General features: G+C 40.4%; 1 protein-coding gene across 1 annotated transcript in view; it reads left to right on the forward strand.

The window, feature by feature from the left end:
* LOC138953248 (uncharacterized) overlaps nucleotides 1–24,824 on the forward strand; it is a 231,007-nt gene that overhangs the window by 156,820 nt on the left and 49,363 nt on the right. Inside the window, exons 27-30 of the mRNA XM_070325049.1 lie at nucleotides 9,188–9,225; nucleotides 11,730–12,012; nucleotides 16,667–16,843; nucleotides 18,918–19,142. Of these exons, the coding sequence (XP_070181150.1) occupies nucleotides 9,188–9,225; nucleotides 11,730–12,012; nucleotides 16,667–16,843; nucleotides 18,918–19,142 (723 nt within the window). The remainder of the gene's footprint in view (nucleotides 1–9,187; nucleotides 9,226–11,729; nucleotides 12,013–16,666; nucleotides 16,844–18,917; nucleotides 19,143–24,824) is intronic.

The raw sequence follows: 24,824 nt of genomic DNA on the forward strand, positions 1-24,824 counted from the left end.
TCAGATCTATTTGGGATTATTCAAGTTTCAACCATGAAACGATGCCGGTTTGGACAGAATCTCTGCTAGTTTGCCGCTGAAACTGAAATCAAAGGCGATCTTCAGAACTATTTCTAATCTTGTATTTGTGATTAATATAAAATACTGATCTTCCTAATAGAAGCTGATGTGTATACACATGACCAGGACAAGGTATTTTGTTACAGGGCATTTACGCAGACGTCGCAGTTCAAAATATCGTTTTAGATCTGATTTTGTACAGCAGCCTGTGTGATTCAGAATCGTCTGCCCAGCTTTTTCGATTTAACATTTTATGGACGATTCCTATGAGACTGCTCAATCATAACTGATGACAAATTCAGAAACAGATGATGGTTTCAAGTAGGCTACAGTAATGATTCGTTAAAAATGTCAAGCCACTCGTCGATCATTCACACTCAAAGAACCCAAGCCAAATCTGCTCTGGTTCCGAGCAGCTTTTTTCCAACTGAGACCCTAATTGTTACGCATCTGCCGCGAAAAGATAGACCACAAACAAGCGGCACTGTACCATGCTTTCGTTTATGTTGCTAAACAGATTAAAATAATGTGCATTGTAAATGTGCTTACAGCAAAGAAATGCATCCTTACTTACCACAAAAATACTGGTACCACATTCATCGCACTTGTGTCTTCTTACCAAATCCTATCGATATGTTTGTTTACAATATAATAATAATAATAATGCAAACTTTTATAGCGCTATTCTAGAAAAATGTCTACTCTTAGCGCTTTACAATACATACATCGACCAAGCATACTATATATTGGTAACTACTAACCGTTAACTATTTTTCAAAAATCTGAAATGACTTTTAAGAATCAAAGAAAGATTCGCTAAAACGGTTGACTTCAGAAAATAAGCAATATTATTCTGAACCATGAAATAAAAATCGAAAACTCCGTTTGATCTTTTATTTTGGTAGATTGATGACATCAGCCGGAACTGAAAGTACCAGAACCAAAAATTAAGGGCATTAATCAGGTAAACTAAGAAGATTGTCGTTCCTGGCGCGCACTTCACATGTCCGTCAAACAGTGTCTGAGTGAGAGAAAAAAAAAATTCGCAGTTCAACAGTATATGAGGCCCTTCTTCATATCAAAGTGTAAAGGTTGCTGAACGATGTTTTTCCTTTTTGCTTGTTTAGTTACACTTTAAGACATGGTGCAACTTAGCTTTTCTGCTGCCACTGAGTGGACGGCCTGTAATTTGTCTTTAGTCTCCACAACTGCTCCGTCGAATGAAGTGCTGGTTAGCGTGGTGACGAAGCAGGGAACTGTGGAGACATCAGGCGCCGCACCCAGTCGCTGGTTAGCCGGTTTGCTGGTTAGCCGGTTAGCTGGTTACATCAGATGATCCCGGTTACAGCGTCTGCAGCTAACAGTGTCCCGCAGATAGGCAGCCAAACAGAAGATAGAAAGGCTCAAAAAGCCTATGAATGTAGCACTCTCATGGAAGCAAAAACCGTTTCCTCCTTTGAATGGCCTCTGTTCGTCAACAGTGACACACCATCCAACCTCTTGCCGAATACTTTATGTGGTGAAGAACCATCCCCGCACGGCGAAGAGAAATTAACGACTCGTCCTCAGCAAACATGTAACAGCGAAAAGGTGGTATATCGTTGAAGTTCCATTAGAGCCCTAACTGTGCTAGCAGAACGGCACGTAGATAGAAGTGAAATACCTAGTCGTGATGAAAACCATCATACTCTAAGGACGCAGACACCGACCCTTCTCCTCTTGCCGCTGATTGTCAAGTGTCCAGTTAACATGTCCCAGACAGACAACCTTGACGAAAACACGTGACTAACCTTGTCACATATCAAGTTCAGCTATCGACAATTCTGCCTCGACAGCAGAAATCACCCCGTGAAATCCGAGCGACACAATATCCGTGTTTGTCCTGCGCTGTCAGCAAAACTCTGCCGTAGCCCAGACTCACGCACAGGCGCTTTCTATCGTAATTGACCAAGAGAAGGCACCCCACCGAGTGACACTTTCTTGATCCATGTCACTAGATCGTGACACTATGAGAACCATAAGATGAACTGAATTTGCAAAAAAAAACAGTTTTAAGTCCGTTCGTACTGATTTTGACGAAAAAATGTGTCCGTTCATACCACTTTCATCACATTGTTTCCGTTCGTACGCTTTTTATGACGTTCGTGATTTTGGTAGTTAGCATTTTAATACCCCTAATTCGACTTATGCATTACCCATAATTCATGTTGTTCATGATTACAACAACACGCGACTGTGGCTTTTCTGGTGCAATACAATCCCTGTTTAAAATCTTACTGAAGAGTAAACATTTTGATAAGTGTGTCTTCGTCCAGTTTCCTTACACAATGTCATTTCAAAGATCTGAACTTATGTGAAAGCTGTTCAAAATATTTACTCTTTATTTCTTGAAATTTCAGATGTGCCACTCAGAAAAAAACAGATGCTGCGTGCTAAAATCGTTATTATCAGGTGATAGGTCAACACACTTTTAAATGTATCTTTCGAAATGCAATTTAACATAACAAAACAAACACTTGTTTTAGTGAGGGAATACAAAAGGTGGGGTTACCTGTTTGCATAACTTTTTGTTTGTTCGTTCGTTAGTTTGTTTGTTTATTTGTTTGTTTTTGTGTTTGTATGTGCGTTTATGTGAGTCAAAAACAAGTAGGCTTAAGTTTTCTTCCCAGATGGTTTTCTCCTGTTTTATTCAAAGAGTTTGAAGTCTGACATGCTTTGCATGGGGTATGGTTCTACATACAGCAATTAGACAAGGATACCTGTGCTTTCAATGTAATTCTATCCCTCCTCTTCTCTGTCTGTCTGTCTCTCTCTGTCTCTCTCTTTTTTGTTGTACTGCAGCGTGTCAGTTATAATGTAAGACACACGCCACTGATGCATTGATCGAGAATATATGAAGCAATCTCTCAATTTGCTGTTCGAGGATGACAAGAATCCATGGCTAAAACGTGAGATGCGGACATTGCAATAAGCGCTTTCCAGCTGTAATATATATATATATATATATATATATATATATATATATATATATATATATATATATATATATATATATATATATATATATATTTATAAAACATCAGAAATTGTAAAAGAAACAATTGAAAGTCAGCAGAGACTTTCTTCCGAGATTTGTTAAAATCTCTTAGCAGAGATAGAGAGAGAATTAAGTATCCCTTCACAGACAGCCTATTGGGAGCATCAGACCCTCCTCAAGGGGGACCGAGATTTACAGAGCAAAGTCCCTTTGTGGGGGACGTATCGCAAGGTAATCTAGTCTATATATATATATTAACATTGCCAAGACACGCACAAAGATGAATTTTTAAAAGCATATGTACCATTCGTTTGCGAGTTCACAGGCAAGAAGAAGTACACACTCGTTAATTATCGATTTAAACCAGGATTATCAGTTGATTGTTTCAATTTTTCTCCAGACGGGTCTGTGATTGCAAAAGACACAGGCAGGTTGACAGACGTAACGTTACAGACGCCAATCCCCTTCGTCAATCCCCGCGACAAGGAAATCGCTCACTTTTCACGTGCAAAACGAAATGAAATTGAAAAGCCGGTAAAGCGCGGTAGCTTCTATTGCACTAAGCAGGACAGTACGCTTTTCTGTATCTTTTTTAATTTTCTGAGCTTGTTTTTGTATCCAAACATAACATATCTATATGTTTTTGGATTCAGGAAACAATAGAGAATAAGACTGAATCATATTTGGATCGACTACTTAAATTTTGATTTTGATTAGCATTTTGAGATTTTTAATGACCAAACTTTTTAATTATATTTTGAGCTTCGAAGCTGAAATGCAATCGAATACTACGGGCTTCGTCGAAGATTGCTTGGCTAAAGTTTCAATCAATTTGATAAAAAAATAAGGGTGTGCAGCCTCAACTTTTACAAAATGTCGGATATGACGTCATCAAAGACATTCATAAAAACAATGGGAAAAAAGTCTGGGGATATAATACTCAAAATCGTTTATGTACAGTTTCATGAAGATCGGTCCAGTAGTTTTCTCTGAATCGCTCTACACACACACACACAACCACACACACACACTGACACACACACACACACACACACACACACACACACACACACGCACGCACACACACAGTGACACACACACACACACATACACAAACGCACACACACACAGACACACACACACACACAGACACACACACACACACACACACACACCACGACCCTCGTTTCGATTCTCTATCTATGTTAAAACATTTAGTCAAAACTTGACTAAATCATAGACCAAATAAATGGTCTATGACTAAATGTAACAAGTCGCGAAAGGCGAAAATACAACATTTAGTCAAGCTCAATCGAACTCACAGAATGAAACTGAACGCATTGCATTTTTTCCGCAAGACCGTACACTCGTAGCATCGTCTGTCCACCGCTCGTGGCAAAGGCAGTGAAATTAACAATCCAGAAAAGCGCGGTAGCGGTTCCGCTGAGGAGGATAGCACGCTTTTCTATATCTCTATTCTTTTTATATTTAGTCAAGTTTTGACTAAATATTTTAACATCGAGGGGGAATCGAAACGAGGGTCGTGGTGTATGTGCGTGTGTGTGTGCGTGTGTGTCTGTGTGTGTGTGTAGAGCGATTCAGACTAAACTACTGGACGGATCTTTATGAAATTTGACATGAGAGTTCCTGGGTTTGAAATCCCCGAACGTTTTTTTCATTTTTTTGATAAATGTCTTTGATGACGTCATATCCGGCTTTTCGTGAAAGTTGAGGCGGCACTGTCACGCCCTCATTATTCAACCAAATTGGTTGAAATTTTGGTCAAGTAATCTTCGACGAAGCCCGGACTTTGGTATTGCATTTCAGCTTGGTGGCTTAAAAATTAATTAATGACTTTGGTCATTAAAAATCTGAAAATTGTAAAAAAAAATAAAAATTTATAAAACGATCCAAATTTACGTTTATCTTATTTTCCATCATTTGCTGATTCCAAAAACATATAAATATGTTATATTCGGATTAAAAACAAGCTCTGAAAATTAAATATATAAAAATTATTATCAAAATTAAATTGTCCAAATCATTTTAAAAACACTTTCATCTTATTCCTTGTCGGTTCCTGATTCCAAAAACATATAGATATGATATGTTTGGATTAAAAACACGCTCAGAAAGTTAAAACAAAGAGAGGTACAGAAAAGCGTGCTATCCTTCTTAGCGCAACTACTACCCCGCTCTTCTTGTCAATTTCACTGCCTTTGCCATGAGCGGTGGACTGACGATGCTACGAGTATACGGTCTTGCTGAAAAATGGCATTGCGTTCAGTTTCATTCTGTGAGTTCGACAGCTACTTGACTAAATATTGTATTTTCGCCTTACGCGACTTGTTAACTCTCTGAACGTGTTTATAATCCAAAAATATCATATCTATATGTTTTTGGAATCAGGAACGGACAAGGAATAAGATGAAATTGTTTTTAAATCGATTTAGAACATTTAATTTTAATCATAATTTTTATATTTTTAATTTTCAGAGGTTGTTTTTAATCCGAATATAACATCTGTATATATATATACGACTTGTGTGTGTGTGTGTGTGTGTGTGTGTGTGTGTGTGTGTGTGTGTGTGTGTGTGTGTGTGTGGTGTGGTGTGTGTGTGTGTGTGTGTGTTCGCGATGCACGGCCAAAGTTCTCGATGGATCTGCTTCAAATTTGGTGGGCAGATTCAGGTACACCCCGGACCCAACCTGGTCGATGAGAATTTTCAACACGTGCTCTCAGCGCGCAGCGCTGAACCGATTTTGGTTTTTCTGTTCATCTTCCCAGATCCATTCCCAGTAACTCTTCCTTACCTTCTCCAGTGTTTTGCGTTTATCTCCCTTCCTTCGTGTGGCGTCAATCCATATTCCCGTTTCTATCTTTAGAAGGTCACTGTCGACAACGCTTAATCCATATTCCCGTTATACTATTTTTAGAAGGTCACTGTCCCGGCGAAGCCGGGTATTACTCTTCCTTATCTTCTCCAGTGTTTTGCGCGTTTATCTCCCTTCTTTCGTGCGGTGCGCACCCGGCGAAACCCGGCGAAACCGTACCCGGCGAACCGGGTATTCATCTAGTATTTATATGTTTTTGGAATCAGAAAATGATATAGAATACCATAAAAGTAATTTTGGATCGTTTTATAAAAAAATAATTTTCCCCGAGTACGCTAGTACAAGGGTCCAGCAGACTTTAATTGTCTGTGTGTGTGTGTGTCTCGACTTAACAGCTTATTGCTGGGAAACTACTGGGCGCAGTTCGTTCAAAAGTTGATACACTAACTTGATAATAGGTCCGATTGATCGTATTAAAACTTCATAATGTTACCTGGGACCTAAATGCGAAATAAACCACAAACAAGAGGCGAAGCCTTCAAGGCTCACGTAAGAAATCGACAAACAGTAACACAAACTCAATCACTCCGTCAGACACACACACACACAGTACACACACACACACACACACACACACACACACACACACACACACACACACACACACACACACACACACACAGAGAAAGAGCATAGGTGAAACTGTGCAAGAAAGCGAGACACTAGATCTAGATCTGTCTGTCTGCATGTAGCCTACTTAAATGGACACGACTGCCAAATAGTCTCGGCCCGCTCAAAATAACAATCACCGAGACTTTCAGTAATTCCATCGCGTGACGTCTAACCCTTGTACGTCATAATGTGACGTCAATGTAATATGACGTCTTCAAATGTTAAAGTTTGACATACATACATACATACATACATACATACATACATACATACATACATACATACGCACGCACGCACAGACAGACAAAAGTTAGCATCGCATAGGCTACACTTCGTGAGCCAAAAAACGACTTGGCGGCGGGGGGAATTCGCGGAGCCACAGCCAGCCAGGCAGTCTCATAGAACAGCCGAACGCGTCACACATTGACGAGAAATATAGCGTCATAAAAAGATTACGTCACGGTCAAAAGTCTTTGACGTCTTTTTCTCTCGCGCGGTGTGTGTGTGTGTCCATTTTGTGCACATGTGTTGGTGTTACTGTGTGTGTGTGCGTGTGTGTGTGTGTGTGTGTGTGTGTGTGTGTGTGTGTGTGTGTGTGTGTGTGTGTGTGCGTGCGCGTGCATGAGTCTGTACTCGTGTGTGTATGTGTGTGTGTGTGTGTGTGTGTGTGTAAGAGAGAGAGATAGAGAGGAAGAGAGAGAGGGAGTGAGGGAGAGAGAGTGTGTGTGTGTGTGTGTGTGTGTGTGTGTGTGTGTGTGTGTGTGTGTGTGTGTGTGTGTGTGTGTGTGTGTGTGTGTGTGTGTGTGAATGTGTGTGTGTGCATTTTCACTGTGATCAAATTACAAATAACAGAGAAAGGCCAGTCACCACGCACATCCTCGGCTCGCATGCAATGTATTTATATAGCAAAGGGAATGCCTGTAATTCACACAGATCAATCACTTGGTCTTAAACGTGCACAAGACAAAAACTTTCATACTGGGGGAGCGAGCCAATCTGAAGAGTACTCGGGTCCAGCGCGAGCGTTTTTTATAATTACAATTTTCAGATTTTTAATGACCAAAGTCATTAATTAATTTTTAAGCCTCCAAGCTGAAATGCAATACCAAAGTCCGGCCTTCGTCGAAGATTGCTTGGCCAAAATGTCAATCAATTTGATTGAAAAATGAGTGTGTGACAGTGCCGCCTCAACTTTTACAAAAAGCCGGATATGACGTCATCAAAGACATTTATCGAAAAAATTAAAAACATTTCTGGGGATATCATACCCAGGAACTTTCATGAAAAATGTCATAAAGATCGGTCCAGTAGTTTACTCTGAATCGCTCTACACACACACACAGACACACACACATACACCACGACCCTCGTCTCGATTCCCCCCTCTATGTTAAAACACAGACACACACACATACACCACGACACTCGTCTCGATTCCCCCCTCTATGTTAAAACATTTTGTCAAAACTTGACTAAATGTAATAAGGACTGATAGAGCCTGGATCATGTTTTTCCTGATTTGTCTAAAGTCATGATTATAGGTGAAGCAAATGGTATGATAGGAGTAAATACAAATGTACATGTCACTTATTTCAGTCTTGGTTGCAGTGCTGCAAAGCAAACAAAACTGCATAAATCAATCTTCGTTCTTATCAAAACATCCCGAAAGATACGTCACCGAACACATTACTGAAAAGCGTATGAACGGAAACAATGTGATGAAAGTGGTACGAACGGACACATTTTTTCGTCAAAATCAGTACGAACGGACACAAAATTGTGCAAATTCAATTCATCTTATGGTTCACATAGGTCCAATATCACACGCATTCGTACTTTGTGCTATTTGGAGACCTTTGGAACACACAGAACTTGAAGTGGGAGCCTGTTTTACTGACTCTGATCTAACGAATGTGTACGAACGGAAACGCTTTTCGTACGAACGAAAACATGCACTTTTGTACGAACGGAAACATGGTGTATGAACGGAATCTTTTTTCGTTTTCAAAAGACAAGTGATTGTACAAAAGCCATGGGTTTCTATAAACTTCTGTTCAAGCGAAATGTCGTAACAGGTTTTGGTGATCATGTGCAAATCAGGGGTCAGATTCGATAACAGAGCGAGAAAAACAAGAAAATGTTAAAAAATCAGGCAATTCTGCCACGTTCGGCCCGCGTGTGCTATCATGAGGATTACTAGCACCTAGGTACTTATCGTACACATAGCCCAACCAATGAGCTACTTTATTTTTGCAATATCACAAAAGCGCGCTGCCCACACGACTTACCGCCGCGTTTTTTCGACAAGCAAGTGCAGACAATGAGGCTGTATGAACGGAAACATCCGGTGTATGAACGGAATCAGTTGACACACCGTGTTTGTGAGTACGTGCCGTGGGCTACGTTTAGTATCATTTTGTAAGTTTGACAGATTGACTAAATGTATTAATTTTGTTTCACGCGACTTGTTTCTTCTTTGGGGGTTTTTGTATGACTAAATGAAATTTGATAGTCGTAACTAGTTCTGAGACTTTCGCATGAAGTAACGGTTTCTTTCTGCGTGCATAAATGACGTGGATGAAGCTCTGAGAGAGGGCCCTGACGTGCAGCAACTCAGAAAGGTCAGCTTTCATTTCTTTTACTTTCATGCCACTAATATCCAATTTTAGTTGTAAGCTCAACAGACTGGCAAGCTATTTTTGATGCCGTCATTGTATAGACATGCAATCAGGGATTTATCTATTGGCAACGACTGTTAGAATATGTGATCGTGTGTAATTTTGTGTGTATGTTTGTGCTACACTTACTACAATACTACACTAAATCCCGTCCTTATTTGAGCACGAATTCGACTTGGCGAAGCTTCACGAAGTCCTTATACCGAAAACCCGCAGCTTCGGCGAAGTTCTTTGTACCCTACTTCGCTGCGCAAGTTTTGACATGGGAAGCTAAGCCGTAGCTCTACGACATAATTGTTCTTTTTGATAGTTATGACAGAAGAGTGCTTTTTGATTCAAGATCGACGTAGAAATCACACTCGAAAGAGCAGAAGGCATTCCCTTGGATTTTGCGAAGCTATGCTGAAAGTAGTTCAATTAACCTTTGCCGTGCTTCCTGGGTTCACCTGTACCCAGAGACACACTAAAATCATTGTAACTCTGGAACCATTAAAGGTATCGTTTTGAAATTTTAAGTATCTCTCACACACCTAATTTGCTCTCTGTCTGCAAATTTTTAGTGTGTACATGACAAAACATTAAAATTAATTGATTATGATAATTTACATAAACACTACCGATGGCGCGGGTTCACACAAACCCATACTTTTAAAGAGTAGTAGTGATTGTAACTATCCCTCTGCCGACGGCGCGGGTTCTGCTACACCCATAATTACCAAAGCGGCGGAACAGTGTCTGTTTGTCTCGAAGAGACTGTCTGTCTCTCTGTCTGTCTGTCCGTATCTCTCTGTCTGTATGTCTGTTGTCAGTTGCTCTGTCTGTCTGTCTGTCTATCTGTCTATCCGTCTATCTGTCTATCCGTCTATCTGACTGTCTGTCTATCTGACTGTCTGTCTCTGTCTCTCTGTCTGTCTCTGTCTCTTAGTTTCTCTCTCTGTCTCTCTCTCTGTCTCTCTTTCTTAGTCTCTCTCTCTTCCTTAGTCTCTCTCTCTCTCTTTCTTAGTCTCTCTCTCTCTCTCTCTTTCTTAGTCTCTCTCTCTCTCTTTCTTAGTCTCTCTCTCTCTTTCTTAGTCTCTCACTCTCTCTTTCTTAGTCTCTCTCTCTCTCTTTCTTAGTCTCTCTCTCTTTCTTAGTCTCTATCTCTCTCTCTCTCTCTCTCTTTCTTAGTCTTTCTCTTTCTTTCTTAGTCTCTCTCTCTCTTTCTTAGTCTCTCTCTCTTTTTCTTAGTCTCTCTCTCTCTCTTTCTTAGTTTCTCTCTCTCTCTCTCTTAGTCTCTCTCTCTCTCTCTCTCTCTTAGTCTCTCTCTCTCTCTCTTTCTTAGTCTCTCTCTCTTATGTCTTTCTTAGTCTCTCTCTCTTTCTTAGTCTCTCTCTCTCTTTCTTAGTCTCTCTCTCTTTCTTAGTCTCTCTCTCTCTCTCTTTCTTAGTCTCTCTCTCTCTTAGTCTCTCTCTCTCTTTCTTAGTCTCTCTCTCTCTCTTTCTTAGTCTCTCTCTCTCTCTTTCTTAGTCTCTCTCTGTCTCTCTTTCTTAGTCTCTCTCTCTCTTTCTTAGTCTCTCTCTCTCTCTTTCTTAGTCTCTCTCTCTCTCTTTCTTAGTCTCTCTCTCTCTCTCTTTCTTAGTCTCTCTCTCTTTCTTAGTCTCTCTCTCTCTTTCTTAGTCTCTCTCTCTCTTTTTTTAGTCTCTCTCTCTCTCTTTCTTAGTCTCTCTCTCTTTCTCTTTCTTTGTCTCTCTCTCTCTTTCTTAGTCTCTCTCTCTCTATTTCTTAGTCTCTCTCTCTCTCTTAGTCTCTCTCTCTCTCTCTTAGTCTCTCTCTCTCTTTCTTAGTCTCTCTCTCTCTTTCTTAGTCTCTCTCTCTCTTTCTTTGTCTCTCTCTCTTTCTTTGTCTCTCTCTCTCTCTTTCTTAGTCTCTCTCTCTCTCTCTCTCTTTCTTAGTCTCTCTCTCTCTTTCTCTTTCTTAGTCTCTCTCTCTCTTTCTTAGTCTCTCTCTCTCTCTTTCTCTCTCTCTTTCTTAGTCTCTCTCTCTCTCTCTTTCTTAGTCTCTCAGTCTCTCTTTCTTAGTCTCTCAGTCTCTCCCTCCCCCTCTCCCTCCCCCTCTCCCTCCCCCTCTTCCTCCCCTGCAAGAAGTCGGTGAAGGGAGAAACTCGATGCACCCACTGAAGTAGCGCTGTGGGTTTCCCTGAACCCACCCCGTCGTTAGAGAAATAAACGGTAAAAACCCTCTTTCAAATGTATGGGTTCAGACAAACCCGCATCGTCGGGCGTGTGTAGTCAAAAGCAGCATCCGGCAAAGGTTAAGGGACGAATTCTCCTTCCGGTAGCTTCGCAAAGTGAGCTACGCGAAGTCGACTTCGTCTAATTTAAGGACAGGCTACATTAACACTCAATAGTCACAACCATACATCAACAAAATCACGTGTTTTTTTTTGCACATAAAAATATGGTAAAAAGGAAGGCAAGAGCAAAGGCAAACAGGTAAGCAAAACACGAAAGAAGAAAAGAAATGCAGCGAAAAGAATGTTCTCGGATGTCGATGGTCCCGGATCCAAAACACTCCTCGCGTCAAGGAGAACATCACCAGCGTCTTCAGGGAGAACGTCACCAGCGTCGTCAAGGAGAACATCACCAGAGTCGTCAAGGAGAACGTCACCAGTGTCGTCAAAGAGAACATCACCAGAGTCGTCAAGAGGAACTTCATCAGTGGCGATACCGGTAATTCGTCCCGAAGACAAAGGTTTGGTTTCAACAACTAAAACAGGGTTTCTGCCTGTCTGTCTCGATTTCTGTCCGTTTTGGTGTCCATCTGTCTCGGTCTCTATATCTCTCTGTTTCTGGCCGTCTTCTTTTCTGTCTCTGTCTATCTATATATCTGTCTTTCTCTGTCTGTCTCTCTGTGTCTGTTTGTTTGTGGGTACGTTCAGTATCAGTTTGCAAGTTTGGCAGATTGACTAAATGTATTCTTTTCGTTTCACGCGACTTGTTTCTTCTTTTTTGGGTTTTTGTATGACTAAATGAAATGTGATAGTCGTAACTAGTTCTGAGACTTTCGCATGAAGTACCGTAAACTGTTGGGGGTGGGCGTTTACTAGGTAGGGGAAGGGCTCCTAATATGGACCATGTTTTGTTTCATGCTAATAACTAGCTTGTTTTCTTGCGGAGAAGTTTCATTTTGTGTTTGGTAGTCCTTCTCTCTTAGGTTAACCATGAGGCCTAATCAGAGTGAAATCGCTTTGATAGATATTCAGGAAAAATTAAATACAGAAAAAATCACAAAGAGTCCATATTAGGAACCTGGGCGCCTAATATGGACCAGTGAAGGGGCCTTCACGAATCACTGTAAAAAGCCCCCTATACTTCAAAATAACATGATACAACTTAGTGTGCAAGTAAGACTAATTAAAATATGCTTTAGATTTATCTGTTTCGGGATGATGAGAGCATTATTTGAAGCACACCAGGAAACTAAAGAAGCTTATCAAAAACAGAGTGAAAATAAATGAAATGATCAACTTCCACGAAAAGAAGACTTTTTGTTATATTCTTTTTAAATCTTGAGGGCTAGTTATAGGTTATTTCCAGCCAGCTTTTTACTGAATTAATGAAAATAGCCTTTAGCTTTTATTTTCTTCGATTTGTTGAAGGTGGTCCATATTAGGGGACTCGCACATACTTTGAAATGTTGCTATTATTTTTTGTTTGCAGTAGAAACTCGGGGTCAACACTGCTAAAATGTAACAAATACGGTCTTAGCTGTCATATGTAGCAATTTTTGTGCGATAAAAGCTTTGGCTGTGGACAGAAACGAGTCCTTTTTAGGCGGCAAATTTAGAGTGAACGCTGCCAAAAGTGAAAAAAAGAGAAAAAGCCTAACGGTTTTGAGATTTGTGTTTCTGCAACTGTTTTGACATGTGCAAGTTATCCAGAGAGGGTAAATACAGCGAATAAAACTTTTTTGAGCGCTCTAGCGCCGTTGGTTTGTCAGAACAGGAGGTGGTCCATATTAGGAGCCGGTCCATATTAGGAGCCCTTCCCCTACTATTCCCTTTGCAGGACTGAACGGGTCCTTTGCTAGGATAACGATATTTTGGTCACTTAATTGCTCTCTCTCTCTCTCTCTCTCTCTCTCTCTCTCTCTTTCTCTCTCTCTCTCTCTCTCTCTCTCTCTCTCTCTCTCTCTCCGCACACAAACACGGGCCGCGCACACACACACCGTGCACACACACACACACACAGTCACACACACACACACACACACACACACACACACACGGGCCGTGCACATACACACACACACACACACACACACACACACACACACACACACACATTATTCCAGTTATTGTAAGCAAGTTATGGGAAATTTGGTATCTTTCATGACTACATCTTTTAAAACAAGACTGTAGCATTAAGACTTGCAAATAGTTCATCCGCCCTGTTACACGACACTGACTTTCCAGGTTTAATTTGATGAACTTTTAAACCTTTAATCTTAGTACTGTACATGCACTATGTGTGGCCTATGTGTGAGTGAATAAGAATATGTACAAGTTAAGCTATTTCGATTACATTTGTCACTATCAGAATGATCTTTCTAAAGCTCTGTGTACAATTTCTGTCTTTCTCTATCGTGTTATGTTCTAAAAATGACAAGGCTAATTCAACAACAAAATAGAAAATCTAACAAACAGAATGTATCAGTTTAGTAGATTATTTTTAGTTAAGGGCAGGTGGGCCAGTGCAACATTGACCAAATCGTTCAAAACACTGTTTTGGGTATTTTAGCAGATTATGTTTCCATAACATACCTATCATCCATGTGTGTCGGTGTTTTTGTCAAAAGTGTCCTGTTTATCTGTCAATAAAGACAAAATGTGAACATGTGTGGCATTGATTGTCTTCTGTAGTCGATATTCCCCCGCCAAAAAATGTCTCATTTCAAAGGCTAGTTACGGCTTTGTCCTCAGCAAAACAGTGCATTCACGACATACGAAACTGCGCAGCAGCTCTTGACCTATAACATGACATCAGTGTTTTGATGAATGTTCCATTCACTCAGCCACTAGTCCATTGCAAAGGCAGCAATCGTAATCGAACGGAATCGAACGGAAATGTCCTTATTTGGAAGGTACTCGACATCCATTGGTTCGTTTCATAAACCGAAATCGGGAACCAGTTTACTTTGTGAGTGCGCATGCTCAGCTTACGAATTTTGCATACGGAAACTACCGAAGAGACTCTCGGCCATGACGGGAACACCCGAAGTTCACTCGGTTTTACAACATCCTGGTTACACATCAAACGATCGGTGACAACCGAAAGCGAATTTTTCCTTGAGAAACAACATGTGATACGATAACAATGGCTCGAAATAAGAAAGAGGACAATGTCTATATTAGTTCGGTTAGCAACAACAAGTAGTTCCGCTGGTACTAGGCCAAAGTTTGGATTCTGCCGGTGTTTCCGATACAGAGGAAAGCTTTGATCTCCACGCAGATCCACAGGTCGCCATTTCCGAACACGCCATGCATGGCGCAGACTTTTTACGTCTTGCAACTGGCTTGCTTTGCGCTGAATTTGAGTCAGTTTCTGAGCAGTATCTCCTCGACAAGCAAGTCGAGCATTTGCTACGCAAAAAAACTAAAACAGGAGAAAGTATCCAATATCAGTCAGATTATCGGTAATGTTTGCTGGGTCTGCCATTTCACGAACGAAACTGGATCAGCAACTGTTTGTATCAATCTGCACTTTCGTAAATTCCGTCACTGTCACTGTGTCATTTTCTTCACCGCGATACACAGTTCATTGCGAAGAGCTTCCTCAGTAAATCGTTCAGATTCCACGTACGATTTGTTGTCAAAAAACAACTCAAACAAAAGTTTCAAACTCATCATCCTCCATCGTGCTTGTCGAAGCACTAAAGTACTGCATCGATGTAAAAACAAAAGCAGAAAACTTCGACCAACAAATTCAGCGCATAAGACACGACGAGATAACGGAAGGAAATAAGCCTCGTTCTGGCTCAAGTAAGTTACCGTTAAAAATACCGTTATTCTCGCATGCAAATACAAACGAGAATCGGGTCATTGATACACGTTTAGCGCTGCCAGGGCAGTATCCCCATGCTGGTTGACAGAGGGAAAGAAGGGATGGACGCATACATTCGCTGCTGGCGTGCTAAAGGCTAAGTAGTTTGCAATTCAAATAAACTAAGCTGTTCATTCATAACACAGTTTTGTCCTTGTATGTCTGTTTCAATAGTGTTTCTGTGGTGTTCAATCTTCAATGTCGTTTTTCTCAGTTCAGCCATTTTGCCTACGGTTACGTCTTGGGTTACGCGATTTCTCTGGCTGTAATTTAGCTAGAGCAATATTTTCTTTTGTAGTTTGTGCAGAATATAACATTCTAGGGGATTACGAAGGGATTTTGCTGAAATTTTATTATAGTCATATCCAGATTATTTCAAAAAATAATTTTGCAAGCGTTACCCTAAAGTTTGACAGTTGTAACAAAGAAGTGTTCCTAACTCCAAACATAAATATAATAAACAAGATCTGCTTCGTAATCCCCTAGAGCATACCCAGAAGGATAAAATAAAACAATAATTAGAAGTGTGACAATCACATCTGATGAACATCCGTGTATCTCCTGTACTCCACTTTTGTCTGTATTTTGACTGTTTTTGTCGCGTAAAACAAAAACCAGCAACCGAAAATACAAAAAATGACTATTCTTTGTCATCATTTGTTCATTTCTTTCATAAAATAACATTTAGACACAATAAAACATTCAAAATAAAAAAAAAGGTAGTGCACTGGCCCACCTCCCCTTAATGTTGTAGGAAGTATCCGTTTCATTGCTAGTATCATCTGATTGGTTGGTGAGTAGTTTGTTGCTAGTTTCATCTCTTTACGTGCTTGAATCATCTTATCTGTGGCTGAAATCATCTTTTTTCGTGCTCAAAGAATCTTTTTTCGTGGTGGAAAATCTGTTGATGAGGTAAGCCTCTCTGTTGCCAGATTCATCTATTCTGTTGGTAAATTAATTTTAAGCGATTTATTTTGCATTCCATACATAGCCTACAATGATACATCATAGCAGAACTCAAAGTAGAAGCATCAAACATACAAATCGCGCTGGCCTATATATAGCAAATACTCAATATCGAGAATATTCCAGACCGAACATGATACAACTAAAATTAGATGAACTGTTTATGGACTAGAATAGTGACATTCTCTGTGACGTACATCAAAAGCGCCGACGCACTTAATCCGAGCGAACGCCACGAACCCACGACTCAAAACAACGTGGTAAACAAATTGTTTTGACAGGACTAGAAAGCTCGACTGCATTCTCGTCCAAACATGAATATTGTGTTTACAATGCAGCGAAAAGAATGTTCTCGGATGTCGATGGTCCCGGATCCAAAACACTCCTCGCGTCAATGAGAACGTCACCAGCGTCGTCAAGGAGAACATCACCAGAGTCGTCAAGAGGAACTTCACCAGAGTCGTCAAGAGGAACTTCACCAGTGGCGATACCGGTAATTCGTCCCGAAGACAAAGGTTTGGTTTCAACAACTAAAACAGGGTTTCTGCCTGTCTGTCTCGATTTCTGTCCGTTTTGGTGTCCATCTGTCTCGGCTTCTATATCTCTCTGTTTCTGGCCGTCTTCTTTTCTGTCTCTGTCTATCTCCCTATCTGTCTTTCTCTGTCTTTCTCTGTGTGTCTGTTTGTTTGTGGGTACGTGCCGTACGTTCAGTATCATTTTGCAAGTTTGGCAGATTGACTAAATGTTATTCATTTCGTTTCACGCGACTTGTTTCTTCTATTTGGGTTTTTGGGATACAACTAAATGAAATGTGATAGTCGTAACTAGTTCTGAGACTTTATCATGAAGTACCGTAAACTACCTTGTAGGGGAAAGGCCCTAATTACCGGACGGGCGCCTAATAACGGACACGCGATATCTCAGAAATAGGAGGTCACACAAAAAAAAAATTGCGCGAAACGATTCAGTGATATCCCTTTACACTTCGCACCGAAATAACATGGCGACTGAACGCACGCATTCTATACGGTGGTTTTGTTTTTCGCACTCTCACTGTAATTTTAGACATTTGTAAACTAAGTGCACCAAGAAGTTACGACTTTCTAAGATGAATTGATTGGTTGAAGTAGATAGTACATACACTCTATTTGTAAATACCATGCAATACGACATACTCAATGAACGCATTTTTCAACAGCTTCATTGTAACTCCAACTAGTGGGGTTTTCCAAATACCGTCCACCACGTGCGCCCAAATAACGGACTATGTAATATGTGTAATATGTAATAAATGTGTGTGTGTGTGTGTGTGTGTGTGTGTGTGTGTGTGTGTGTGTGTGTGTGTGTGTGTGTGTGTGTGTGTGTGTGTGTGTAGATGAACGTGCGGTTAATTCGCTTGACTAAAAATAACGCATAACCCTCTCTCGAGAAAAAGATACATATCTTCATAAAAACTTGCTTTTTGACTGACAAAAGTTGCAAAAACCAACATAATAATTAAATGTAAAAATACATGAACGTTCACGAAAAAGAAAACGGTTGCAATTGTTAATTAAAACATGGTTTCTTCAACTTTTGTTACTCTTTTAAGCAGCGAATTTCGTGTCCGGATTTTGGTGACCCCCTGTCCGGATTTAGGCAGTAGGTTTCCCCAAAACGGACAATTTGCCCAAAAATTCAAACCTTAATAACTTTTAAAGTATAACAGATTTTCCAATTCTTTTTCAACATGAAGATAAAGGTAGGTAAGATCTACAATAATCCGTTTTCAAAATTGCGCTATGTTATATACTTTGTGAAAAAAATGGGTTTAACCTTAAGTGTCCGTTAATTGGGGCCTTTCCCTTATATACCCCCCCTCTATGCACCAATTTTGCCCAACATTTGCGGGTGCGCGTTTACTAGGTACTATACCCTTTGCATGACTGAACGGGTCCTTTGCTAGGATAACGATATTTTGGTCACTTAATTGCTCTCTCTCTCTCTCTCTCTCTCTCTCTCTCTCTCTCTCTCTCTCTCTCTCTCTCTCTCTCTCTCTCTCTCTCTCTCTCTCTCGCAAGTTATGGGCAATTTGGTATCTTTCATGACTACATCTTTTAAAATAAGACTGTAGCATTAAGACTGGCAAATAGTTCATCCGCCCTGTTACACGACACTTGAGATAGACAAAATTCTCAAATGTCGTATAGTTGTGTTCTTTTATTCTACGTGGCCCGTCCTCACAGCAGCAGACAACAACTCGTCAAATTGAGTTCGAGGATTTATTTTGCATTCCATACATACAATGATACATCATAGCAGAACTCAAAGTAGAAGCATCAAACATACAAATCGCGCTGGCCTATATAGCAAATACTCAATATCGAGAATATTCCAGACCGAACATGATACAACGAAAATTAGATGAACTGTTCATGGACTAGAATAGTGACATTCTCTGTGACGTACATCAAAAGCGCCGACGAACTTAATCCGAGCGAACGCCACGAACCCACGACTCAAACCAACGTGGCAAACAAATTGTTTTGACAGGACTAGAAAGCTCGACTGCATTCTCGTCCAAACATGAATATTGTGTTTACAATGCAGCGAAAAGAATGTTCTCGGATGTCGATGGTCCCGGATCCAAAACACTCCTCGCGTCAATGAGAACGTCACCAGCGTCGTCAAGGAGAACATCACCAGAGTCGTCAAGAGGAACTTCACCAGAGTCGTCAAGTGGAACATCATCAGAGTCGTCAAGAGGAACTTCACCAGAGTCGTCAAGAGGAACTTCAACAGTGGCGATACTGGTAATTCGTCCCGAAGACAAAGGTTTGGTTTCAACAACTAAAACAGGGTTTCTGCCTGTCTGTCTCGATTTCTGTCCGTTTTGGTGTCCATCTGTCTCGGCCTCTATATCTCTGTTTCTGGCCGTCTTCTTTTCTGTCTCTGTCTATCTATCTATCTGTCTTTCTCTGTCTGTCTCTCTGTGTCTGTTTGTTTGTGGGTCAAGGAGAACATCACCAGAGTCGTCAAGAGGAACTTCACCAGTGGCGATACCGGTCATTCGTCCCGAAGACAAAGGTTTGGTTTCAACAACTAAAACAGGGTTTCTGCCTGTCTGTCTCGATTTCTGTCCGTTTTGGTGTCCATCTGTCTCGGCCTCTATGAGGGTGCGTCTCAGAATCTCGTCCTCTGTTTGTGACATCACCAAAAGTAAAATCTTCCCAGAAAACTTTGATAATACTATTTACACACTTCTCAGGGTGTACCTTTTCAGTTTAAACAAGAAAAAATATAACATTGCCTTTAGTTTGCCATATATTGAGCATTATTTGGACCATGTGTGGAAAATCACCCGTGTAACATGGAAACAATAAAAGACAAACAAAACTGCATTTATAAGGCTGAAAACGACTTTTATTCAGTTATTATTGTTGAATCACAAGCCATTATAGAGTTCAATATGAAATGACTACATGTATGCAAACAACAAAATAATGTTTTTTTCAAAGTTCCATGCATTCGTCAAAATTTCAAAATAAAAATGAAAATTAATTAATAATATCCTGATCAGAACATGTTGATACATGGCATTCATTCAGTCTTATTGACATTTAACCTTCACAATAGCATATATACAAAGATTTGTTGCTCTAAGACAAAATGTTAGAAAGTTATCCCAAAAGAATGCAAAATGGTCACCGATGTAACATGGAAACATCACTTTTGTAACAAAGAAACGGTAAATGCTTTTTCCCACAAACTTTACTAAATGAAGCTGATTTTGCAACCAGATTCTTTTTAGGTAAAATGCCAAACACTAAAACAGGAACAGAAAGAAAAAAAGCTGGACAAAATCAATCAAACTTTGCCAAAAAAAAGAGAAAAATTAATGAAAAGTTCATCACCGACGTAACTCGGAAACGAACAACCAGACATGTATTATAAGGTTTGACATGAAGAATGCAAATGTTCAAAAGTGGTTCATTCAATTGTTAAGACAATAAACCAAAGGCATTGGTTACATATAGAACAGTTGCCACTTGCAGTTAATTAATTTATTTCAAAAGAGGTGCAGCAGGGGGCGTCACTTGATGACAAGCGAGAGCTGCAGCCGGGGCTGGATTCTGGGGTGCAGCCGGGGCTAGATCTTGAGGTGCGGCAGGGATCGGTGCTTGAGCGGGGGGAGGAGCAGCGTGGATTGGTGCTTGAGCAAGGGGTGGCACTCGAGGAGCGGCTGGTTGTTGAGCAATGGGGGGGGTGAATTTGGGGAAGTTCAGGTCGGAGGGCTTGCCTGTCCCAATTTCCTGCCTCACGATCATTCGAGCAAACGCCCATCCCAGACTGGCACGCAGCACAAAAGCATGAAGGGCCTGCACAGTCAAAATGTTTAATTAACTCATGCTCCCATATATTTAATCACTTATGTATTGCTAAAGAATAGAGGTTACAGAAATCTACGACTATTTTCTATAAATTGACTTAAACATCTACCCCTCTAGCTCTATGCTAATCCACTTTGTATTTTTAAAAGTTACTTAAATATCTAATCCTAAACCCGTGTCATACCTTTTTTTCATCAGAGCTGCTTTGACGGTAAGCCTTGCATGCCTCTTTATTTTGCGCCATGTATTCTTCCCATCTCTCTTGGTCAGTTTCTTTCATCCTCTGCTTCCATTCGCGCGTTGCTTCTGCTCCAGTTTTCCTTTTCTTAGGAAGAGGCGGTAGAGTTGGCACCGGAGGATCACGAAGCTGTATCCTCAGTCTTGTACTCTTACACAAGGCCATTAATTTTTGCCTGTTTGAACGAAACTTATGACGTTTGGCTGTGACGTTTTACATCACGATTTTTTTTCTCTTTTAATCATGAATTTTACGTCATTGTTTGCTTACATTCATTTCACTGAAGAAGGGCGTGGCCCGAAAGTCTTTGGAACTTGGTGTTTACTGTGGGTTTTTTTCTGATTAATAAAATAAAAGTATAAGATTTTTTTATCACTTTAAATTCAAAGTCATCTGTGCACAAACATCACTTTCATTAAACAGGTCTCACACAGAATGTAATCTACACCCACAAAATATTAATCGAAAGAAAAACTATTATTAACAAATGTTTAGCCTAATTTTTCACTTCATAGAATATCATAGCAGCAAAAACTCACCTTTTCTCAAGAACCTTGGGTGTTGATCACTTTTGTAACAAAATCACAGACTTCGGAAACATGCTCGAAATCTTTCTTCGCTGCTGGAAGCTGAACTATTTCTCTCTGTAACTGCGCATGCGTAGTCACCCGCACCACTAAGGAAGTGACTACGCGCAAAATAGTTCTAATCTTTCTTCAAAACTCTGAACATTCTTTGCAAAACTGTTCACCATCGTAACTGAATTTTGAAGAAGCATGTCATATTGCGCAACTTTCAACTTAGTTTGCAGATGCAATTTTGAGAAAATAATACTTAAATAACATTTAGCTTAGCGATTTTCTATGCCCTTTCATGTCAAGATCGTGTTGAAGATAAATATGCAAATTCTAAAGTTCAAATTTAGGACTTGTTGCTGTTGCACGCGTGTGGAAAACTATGTTACGAAAGTGATGGCAAACTTTCAAGCGATTAATTTCGTTTAAAAAAACAATTATGTAGACAACATAACATTTCAACTGTCAAGTACACTTAAACCAAACACACATAGCAAGAATAGCAGTCCTTGGACATTCTAAACGATTCTTGTAGTGAGGTGCAAAACTAGTTGATGGTTCATGTCACAGATCAGGGGCCAGTTTCATAAGCCAGAAACACAGTCGACCAACTGCAGTTGTCCGAGAGAACCACAGTAATCCGACGTCATCGGGTTTCACAAACAAAACTTCAGTCGGCCGACTGCGGGTCGTCTCACCGGAAGTCGACCAAACACGGCGATGCTCTCCCCCCAACACTGTGTGCTTACTGCGGTAAACCGAAAATTAATGTAATTATCCGCACAGTCAATGGCAGAATGCTCACTTCTTTTTGGATTGTGAGCCAAACCTTGTGATTGTTCTTCGAAATTTATCTATCATGACGCAGTAATCCAGGAGACAAGTCAGGGTTATGTCTTGAAGACGTCACATTATGGCGTAAGAGGGTTAGACGTCACGCGAAGCAATTACTGAAAGTCTCGGTCATTGTTATTTTGAGCGGGCCGAGACTAGTTTTTTCTTCGAAATCGGCCATTTCCACGTGCGAATGAGCAAACGGAAGTGGTAATGTTGCTAAATTTAGCCTTCGACTTGGCCATTCGGATTACTGTACAGTCGGTCGACTGCGGTTGTCCGCGGGTGACGGTGATTCGCTCATGAAACACGCTTTTCGGTGACCCGGCGATCAACCACAGTCGATCGACTTCACTGCTATCTTATGAAACTGGCCCCAGACCTCCATTTTTCACGCATCCAATCATTTTTGTTCGCAAAACAACCTTCATAATAATCATGCAAAATACTCAGTTTTGTTTGTATTATTTCTTTATTCATTTTACTTCTCAAAAATACCAATATCATGATTTAAAATTCAGTATGTTTCAACTGTGGGCTAATTTTATTATGGCACACACAAAAGGTTCAGTTTCTGAGACGCACCCATATCTCTCTGTTTCTGGCCGTCTTCTTTTCTGTCTCTGTCTATCTCCCTATCTGTCTTTTTCTGTCTGTCTCTCTGTGCCTGTTTGTTTGTGGGTAGGCTACGTGCCGTACGTTCAGTATCATTTTGCAAGTTTGGCAGATTGACTAAATGTATTCATTTCGTTTCACGCGACTTGTTTCTTCTTTTTGGGTTTTTTGTATGACTAAATGAAATGTGATAGTCGTAACTAGTTCTGAGACTTTCGCATAAAATACCGTACACTATCTTTTATACCCCCCCCCCCCCCCTCCCCCTCTATGCACTAATTTTGCCCAACAGTTGGGGGTGGGCGTTTACTAGGTACTATCCCTTTGCAGGACTGAACGGGTCCTTTGCAAATGTAGCAGTTTTCCTATTATGTGGAGTGTGTGTTTGTTTACCCGGCGGAAAACCGTGAGAGTTGTAGATAAGAAACAAAATGTACGTCTTTTTGTTTAGCTCTGCAGATTCATTGTCTCGTGCGTGCACTTATTATTTACTCTTTTTCTATATCTAGTTTTGCCTCGCGTTGTGTTCGTTCTCTTAGTGCATGCACCTCTAATCTGTCTGTCGCCTAATTTATCCTCTCTCACCTAAAATTACCGGGTTAGCTTATCTTCCTAAAAATGCTATGATTGCGAGAAGAAATGACGACTTACGTGACAACGAAAACCATTCAGTCGAATAATAGAGCCAATTTCATGGGATCACTTTTCTATAAAATAGTTTATTAGACTTATTTATTATCTAGAAAAGTGTACAAATGGATCAATGCAACAAGCGTAATTCACGCAATATTATAAGTTCACATACAAAATCGGTACAAAATCCCGGGTCGCCTTTATACTACGGCAAACATCAAAAATGCATAAGATATCTTAAGAAAAAAAGGAAGCCACCTAATATCCCTTCCCCAGCTAATCCTATCAGAAGGCGAGACTCCGCATATCGAGCTACCTACATTTGTATCCATTACAGGATCTTTTGTCCACTGACTGACTAACTAAGAAATTCTCTCAAACCTATTTACTTTATTGGGTCTCTAGATGGAAGAAACAGTTCTTCGCTATTGGGATAAATTAAAGGATGGTCTAAGACCTCAGAATTTTCTATATTAACTTAGATGAGAACCAGACAGACGAATCCCCCTGTTCGTCACCAAAGTGTTTTGTCCCTAACCTAATTCCAGTTTCCCCCTTTTGAAAGTACCATACGCAAAACAGGCGGGACACCAAAAGGAGCTTACCTGAGTTTGCGCAGGTCACCTAATGTTTAATTTCCCCACCTATCTAGCTAATTTAGGACCGTTCAATCAAACGTCACCTGACGTTCTAACAGTCCGGTTGTTTATTTCTGACTATCTACGAATTCTCGTCTATGTATCTTTTGAACCTTTACTGGTGTTTGAGGTAAACAAGCCAGTAGCATGCGCGGTTATCCTTTGAAGCTAACTATTCCTATACTGTCCTGACTTTATGAAGAAGTGGTAAGATTCTCTAAATTCTTTTACTCTGCGTTTTCCCTGTGCTATCCCTTTGAAAGAATGCGAAGTCTCTTCTTCTTGTCCCTATTCTAAATCTTGATCTAGTCTACCTTGCCTTTACTCTCTCCCTATTCTAATCCCTAACCTAGCGCCCTCAGTCTATGTCCTTATTCTAACCCATTCTATTCTGTTCTAAAGCCTGTCCTTATGCGTGTAGGAACTTCATTATACACTGTCTTTTATACCAATCTGCATGGCAACGTAAACAAACACACAGAACCAGAGGCAGATTGGCTGACCGAAAAAGAACATTAACCGCACTACTTTCAAAACATTACGCGGACAATGTAGTCCGTCCTTTTTCCTTTATCTTTACACTTGCTGATCAC

Source organism: Littorina saxatilis, linkage group LG2 (genome assembly GCF_037325665.1).
Source record: "Littorina saxatilis isolate snail1 linkage group LG2, US_GU_Lsax_2.0, whole genome shotgun sequence".
In the NCBI taxonomy this organism is placed as follows: domain Eukaryota; kingdom Metazoa; phylum Mollusca; class Gastropoda; order Littorinimorpha; family Littorinidae; genus Littorina; species Littorina saxatilis.